Source organism: Henckelia pumila, chromosome 1 (assembly GCF_033568475.1).
Source record: "Henckelia pumila isolate YLH828 chromosome 1, ASM3356847v2, whole genome shotgun sequence".
NCBI lineage: Eukaryota > Viridiplantae > Streptophyta > Magnoliopsida > Lamiales > Gesneriaceae > Henckelia > Henckelia pumila.
The window spans coordinates 23,823,095-23,830,636 of record NC_133120.1 but is presented as its reverse complement, the minus strand read 5'-3'; the positions used below and the strand labels follow the sequence as shown (position 1 = coordinate 23,830,636).

Sequence of the window (7,542 nt, the reverse complement as noted above, 5' to 3'; positions counted from 1 at the left end):
CCCGAAACCCTTAAAATAGAACCATGACGGGAGAGGAGAGGATTCATTTTGCATTTGAAATGATCCATCTCGGCTCCTATTTATAGGCCTCGATCGGACGCTTCGATCTATGCATGAATGCCACGTTTTGATTGGTCAAGATCGGATGCTACGATTCCCTCTTTGGACCCTTCGAACTCATACATGCAGCTACGTGTTCAATTCATGTTGCCACGTGCATGGCACTAAGATCGGACGCTCTGATCTCTGTTCGGACGCTTCGATCTGCCCCGTAGCTTCCGAACTCCTTCGCTGGCTCCGATCCTGTTCGGACCCTCCAAACTCAGTTCGGATCCTCTGAAATTCCCAAGCCCAATTAAGCCTATTAAGCATTTTTTTGGGCGTTTTGGACCCAATTCCTTGGTCCGTTAGATTATATTAAAATTCTTAAATCGTGATTCATTAAATCTAAACATGATTAGTCAATTAATCTTGTAAAATAGAATCGGGCTACTACAGTTGAGCTCTCGGGTTCGTGGTCCAGCCCTCCCATGGGACGGGCGTCTTCCCGCCATCCTCTTAGGGTCCTCGAATGACCTCCACGAGCTGAACTCCATTCCCGGGTTTGGACCCATTCGTTGACTAGGGTATCAACGTAATATAGAAATTTTATTTCAATAAATTATAATATGACATGTTACATCTTATTTCGAAAATATAACAACTAGATAACCGTGTTTTTCATCAATGATTAGTGAGATCTTACACTGAGAGTTACACATATCATGCATCCAATGATTCATATATATTATTGACGTGGTAATTAATGAGACATTATATCTATTAGGTTAATATCCATAAGGCATGTTAAACTCTATCCTCATAAACATAAATAATAAATAAAATAAATAAAATATGTTAAAATAATATTTCCTTAAATTAATTTTCTTTCTTGGAGAACATCGGGTGCCATGTCACCTATATGCCTCGTCGCACGAACCAATTATATTTCTACACGTCACAATTGAACTACGTGAGCAAAACGACACCGCATTACGCGAACGATATCCATTTGCAGAGCAAACTCTGTATTTTTTGCTCTCTCCCTGCACTCTGCGAGACCCAGAAACGCAAGAATCAAAGATATTTGGCTTCATCAAGAACTAACACTCGGGGGCTCCGAAAATCGGATCTCTAATGGAGAGTAGGCGAAGATTGCGGGGCGTAAGGGTGGTTTACACCCTGTTGATGCTCCTGTTCGTAGCTATAGTGAACCGTGTATCGGCCCTTTCGGTGACCGTAAACGACGTTGAATGCGTGTACGAGTACGTGTTGTACGAAGGAGACACGGTTTCGGGGAATTTCGTTGTTGTAGATCACGATATCTTTTGGGGCTCTGATCATCCTGGCATCGACTTCACTGTAATAACCCTACTTTTGAATTTAATTGCGTCTAGGGTTTTGGTTGGTTACGAATCGCTTTTTCCTGCATTTGAATTGCTTTAATGTTGATTTGTTGTGTTAATGGTGTAGTTTTTGGAAAATGGGGTGCTAATGTATGAGAAAGTTCAAATCTTTCCCCTTTAGGCATTTAGTTTGTTGAGTTATGTATTGGATAGATTGCCCCTCTTTTTTTCTGGAACAACTGTTGGGAAATGGTAGATTAAGGAAAGCGAATTAGTTGGTATATTCATATCTAACTCTATCAGAGGGTTGTATTTCTAGAATGTATGATGATGTAAAAAGAATTAATTCTCTTGTTTTTTTTTTTGGTGTAATTTGATAGTATGTTTATGTTTCAATGTCCATTGAATTCTGTAAAATGATCTAGTTATTGTTAGAACATTATTTACTATCTTTTAAGTCGTATCACAAAACCAAACAGAAACATAGTTGTTTTAAATTTATCATATTCGGGAACTGAATCTCATCAATTGGGCCAAGTTATTCAATAGAGAATGTGGGGTTGCTGGTTTTCTTCCCTACTTTATGGTTTTTTGTGTAAAACCAGAAGTCGACATTCCTAGAAGTTAACATTGTTATTGTTCAATGTTATGTTTATGTATGGGCTTCAACTTGTATCATTGTTTAGCTGTTTTTATTCATTCATATCTATGTTTGAGATTATTGGTGCTTTGGTGGACTTCTGTTTGCTACCAAAGTCCTTGTTATTATCTTCCCTGCCTCCGACAGTGCAATTTTCTACTATACTATTAGCATTTGGCTTTTAAATATTAACATTTACTTTTTCATATGCAGATTTGTATGCGTAATTATTTTAGTTTTCTTATGATCTTTGGCTCTCTATGTTTTCCTTCCCTGAAATTTTTTACCCGAGTGGAAAATTACTTATTTTGGGTTTCTCGAGGAACGTGTTTCCATTGCACAATCTTTTGTTTGTTTGATAGTCTGTGGTCCTACTGTTTTGGCTGTAGTATAAGTGGTCATAACTGTGGTTGACTGAATATGTGATCAAGGCATCAAGCTACAAGCTACAAGCTACATCAAGCATTTTAGCAGGAAAAATTGATGGTATAGAACTCAGCGTGTAATGTAGCTCCATTGAGCATTGTAGTACAGTAGTAGCATTAAAAAGGGAAAATGTGTTATTCTTAGACATGCCTTTTGCTTGAGTTTGTACTCAAATTTTAGAAGATCTTCAACGAACAATCTTATTTTACAAAAAATGGATAACAAAGAATCACAGCATCTGAAATTCGGATGAAGAGTTACAAGTTTCTTGTTTAATTGTATTGTTTGAATTGAAGAATTTCAGGTTTGAAGATTGAATTGACTTTTTGAGCCATGTTTCCAAAATATTTTCTATGTCTTAATGAAGTCAACCTGCAAGAATCCCTATTATCACTCGACAGCATAGGTTATATGTACATTTACACCTCGACGTCTCTACGCAGGTGACTTCTCCCGCTGGTAATGTTGTCAATACTTTGAAAGGAACATCTGGGGACAAATTCGAGTTTAAGGCCCCCAGAAGTGGAATGTACAAGTTTTGCTTCCACAATCCTCATTCCACACCAGAATCAGTCTCTTTCTACATTCATGTTGGCCATATTCCCACTGAACATGACCTTGCTAAGGATGGTTTGTCTCAATTTTACAATGCAGCTTAATAAGAATCAATATTTGTCTATTGCCTCCATTTCTTCTCAATTAATGGTTTTACTTATTCATTTTTACAGAGCATTTGGACCCTATTAATGTGAAGATTGCAGAACTGAGGGAGTCCCTGGAATCTGTTACTACAGAGCAGAAGTACTTGAAAGCACGCGAGGCTCGTCATCGTCATAGTAAGAACCTTCTTTTGTTCTCTTTCGGATAGTTATTATCACCTTGTGGTTCTCAGCATCAATGATCCTATAGTTGACTAACTATCTGGATTCAGTACTTCACAATATTGGTGGGGTAGAACCAGGGAAAGACCCAGTAGAAGATGAGGGCCCAGTCATCTCCCTTTCAAAAATTTGAATTTGAATTTTTGCCTTGAATGATGAAACCTCTCTAAGCCTCCCCTCCCAACTGATTTCTGCATCCGTCCTGGGCAGGACCCAGATTCATGACAGAGAGAACTCAGCGCCATCAGATAAATTTGTCGTTTAATGAGACCAACAGAACTACATAAATTGTATAAACATTTAGGAAAAACGGATTATTGAATGAAGCAAAATAGGTGGCATTTAGTTGGGCTTCAAACCAAAAACGCAAAAGTTTTGGGTAAAATCTTCGGAAATATTTTTTTGATTACATCTGATATTTGAATATGGATTTTGAAAGTTTATGACTTGCAGAAAGAGATGTAGTGTAATGATGATATGAAATAGTAAAATAATATAATTCATAAAAATGTAGAGATATAATGACTAATTGTATAATTGTTATAGTTTGAATAGTTGGCCTGAGATATAAATTATAAATAGATGAAAATTTTGGAGAAAAAGTAGATGAACGGAAATGTTTTAGATGGTTGAACTGAATCCAAACACTCATAGCATTTGGGTTATATTATGATAGTAATGCATGACAAAGACTTGATAATCCAATCATCAATATGAAACATATTGTTGAATTGTTCTCTGTGCTTGCTTTACCTCATCGTTTGGTGAACAGTTATTCGAGACCGTAAACATCTTCTATCCCAGAGCATTTATTTATTAATTTTTGACATGGTCGATATTGTTATCTAGGCAGGCAGTACTTGTCAAAGATTAACATTTGTCCGATCTATGCCGATTCCAGGATATGAACATTCCGTTTCACGGTTTTGTCTTTCTTTTTAGCTTAACAAGTTACGTCAATGATGCATTTGCTTTGCATGTTGGTGGTGCAGCAAATGAGAGCACAAGAAAGCGCGTTATATTCTACACAGTCGGAGAATATCTTTTGCTGGCTCTTGCAAGTTCGCTCCAAGTCGTGTATATACGTCGTTTGTTCAGCAAAACAGTCGCATACAATCGTGTTTGATGCCTTTGAGGGCTCGCGTACTTCTGACACACAGTTTACGTGGGAAATTATGTGGCTCGGTATAAATACTCTCTAGTTTGTGTTAGCTGATCTTTTTCCTCAGAATGTTAAAGTAAATTTGTTAACTAAAATTGTAGTTAGGTCTGAGGATTTTGGGGGAAATTCGAAGCTACAAGGGGTATTAGCTGGGAATTTCGACCCTGCAGAGGGGGTAATGCTGTAATATCCCCTCTGTAGGATCGACATTTCCGTATTAGCCCCTCTGCAGCGGATGGCCATGATTGGCCAATATTCATGTAGGCCCCACATGAATAGTTGTTGACCGCACAGCTACAGTGGGGGTATTAATATCAACATTCCCGGATTTTGGATCATATCGGATTTTCTTTTTAATTTATAATTAGGTCACTCAGATATTTGCGGTTGATTCTTTTTCCCCAAAGCTTTTTATCTGATCATTCTTTCGGTTTGAAGTTGTATGATTCTTGAATTACTCGTGCTTTTATAAAAACTAGTTTTTTCTCACACGGGATGCGTGCATGTACATAAAAATTTTGTGTAAAACATTTTTTATTCTAAATTTTTTGTAGGATGAATTATATGATTATTTAATTTAAATGTACAGAATATAGATAAATATATAAGAAGATTATATTAGAAAATAAAAATAAGATGCAAATTTATTAAAATAGGTTTAATGATATTAAATAAATGGAATATTTTGTAATTTGGGAAAGAGAAATGCTACATGTACACATTGATTTACACATTGGGTTACATATTATACATGAAAAAAAATCTTTTCAAAATACATTAAAGATATTTATGTAATTTTAACTGCAATGTGTAATCCAACGTGTAACTCTTCGTGTACACGTAGCATCACCCTTTGGGAAATAGACATTTTTTGATTATCAAAAAATCAATCATTATATGATAATTTGTCACTATGTCTGAAAGTTAATAAATAGTATTCTTTTCGTCTTATATCAATAGATAAGTATGTGTTTTCACACGTATTAAAAAAGTGTTTGAGAAAGTAAATTTTAAAAAGAAATCTCATTTTAACTTTATTTAATGAAAATTTTGATAGAATAAAATAATTGTACTAGTAATTAATGTTATTAATTCAATATGGGTAAATTGGTAAAATAATAGAAAAAATAACATTAAATATGTAAGCTAGATTACATATTTGGGACGGATGTAAACGAAAATGTAGCGTAAATGAGTGAAACTAATAATTGTGCTATTGGTTTTGGACTCTTTTCGCCTTTTTTGAAATTATTATTTTTTAAATATTTATCGAAGAAGTTGATTGAAAAATAATATATTAGAATAATTGTTATTTATTTCTTTAATTCATAGATTACAATTTTATCATTACTTTCATATCAATTATAAAAATGCTATACCTCCTGCCATTTCATTCAAATCTTTTTTCATTCTAAAACCAATTTTATTCTCACATTATTCTGTGCATCCATATCATTGGTTCTTTTCTTTTCTTGAAAGGCTAATATTCCTATTTTTTATATCAAGAATCACACAATTAGGGCATGATTGACATGCTTGAATGGAATAGAGTTGGAATGGAATCAATTTTGAAATGGAATAAGAACATGAATGAAATAATAAGTTTATTTCATTCAAACGATTGATACCAGAAAAATAAAACAGGAATGAAATAGAATTATTTTTAATTATCAAGTCATTTTTCACTAAAATTCAAAACAGTAGCTACTCAAAAATATTTATTATTGATTAAAAAAATATTTATTATAATTATTATTTAAAAACAATAAAAAAATTATATCTATTAATAGTCTATTAATCATTATAAAATTATCATTACATTAAAACTAATATAAATATTAATATTAATTTAGTAATTATTATTATTAGTATTTTATTTATTAAAATAAGTGTCTTTTAATAAATATTATTATAGTTATTATTAAACAATTATTTTATTATATTATACATTTTTATAATATACGTGATATTGTTAATTTTATTTATTTGGTTATTAATATTTTCACCATCACTCAATTGTCATAATTTTATATTTATAAATGATAGTGTCCTAATTTTATAACATTTTATTTTTATGATTATTATTTTAGGTATTTTATTAAGCTAAATAAGGAAAATAGTTTATAAATAAAAAAAAATTAGGAGTGAGAATGACCATTCCAATCCAAAATGGATGGAATGGCTCCAAAAAAAAAATTGTTTTTCATGTTGTTGAAGGTTGTACTGGGACGAGAGAATTTGGTTTGAGATGAATGATTTAAATGATGAATTTTCAATTATAACACTCACATAAGGGTTGGATTTGAAATTAATCTAATATAAATTTGTCTAAACAATCAAATGAATTTGACATCAATAGCTTCAAATAATATGATATGGTTAATTCATATCAGCGATTATTGGCACACAAGTTTGTGATTCTCATTGTCATGTAGACACTCCATGCATCGATCCAATCAGAGAATTAACTAGGTTAAAATTAAATGATACAATAAGTGAAATAATTTTACTAAAATTGAAACATGATATATGTTGGAAAATAATTAATTGAATGAATTGTGGAAGAAATGGGGTTGAAAGACTTGTCCCAATTGTTGAAATAATTTCAAATTTGGTGAATAAATTGGAGGAAAAACTTGTTTTAGTTTGTCCCACATTGGAACAACTTCAATGTATTGTTCACCTTATATAATCTAACTTTAGATTTGGGGATTGGGTCCTTAGAACATCGATGTTTTGTAAAGGAGCAAGATGCTAATCGATGCAACAAACACACGCGCGCGGTCGGTTGGCCCGGCGAGGCGAGGCGAGGCGAGGTCTTATGATCTTATTATTCTTTTTGGAGAAGATTTAATTAAAAAATAATATTTATTATGATGTTTTTGCTGTTGACATTCAAGTTATACAAAATTCGGAATACATTAGAATAACAATGGCAAGACGAAATTTTTGTATTTCTCGGATTCTGAAGATGTCTACTGTCTCCTTCACACCGCTCGCTTCAGCCCCCGCACATGGAGAAAAGCCGCCTAATTTTTCTGGTGCCGA

The 7,542-nt window shown here is 33.3% G+C and overlaps 1 protein-coding gene across 1 annotated transcript; it reads left to right on the top strand.

Annotated features, from left to right (window-relative positions):
• Positions 1-1,067: 1,067 nt before the first annotated feature.
• On the top strand, positions 1,068-4,985 carry LOC140886907 (transmembrane emp24 domain-containing protein p24beta3-like). The gene is made up of 4 exons (XM_073293821.1): positions 1,068-1,401; positions 2,895-3,081; positions 3,180-3,287; positions 4,325-4,985. Exons 1-4 carry the CDS (start codon positions 1,177-1,179, stop codon positions 4,456-4,458), a joined length of 654 nt encoding a protein of 217 aa, XP_073149922.1. The 5' UTR covers positions 1,068-1,176; the 3' UTR covers positions 4,459-4,985.
• The last annotated feature ends 2,557 nt before the right edge of the window (positions 4,986-7,542 follow it).

Coding starts and splice junctions, on each gene's coding strand:
- LOC140886907 (XM_073293821.1), top strand. CDS start 1,177: ATGGAGAGTAGGCGAAGATTGCGGGGCGTAAGGGTGGTTTACACCCTG. Junction 3,082..3,179: donor ACATGACCTTGCTAAGGATG/GTTTGTCTCAAT, acceptor TCATTTTTACAG/AGCATTTGGACCCTATTAAT. Junction 3,288..4,324: donor CGAGGCTCGTCATCGTCATA/GTAAGAACCTTC, acceptor TTGGTGGTGCAG/CAAATGAGAGCACAAGAAAG.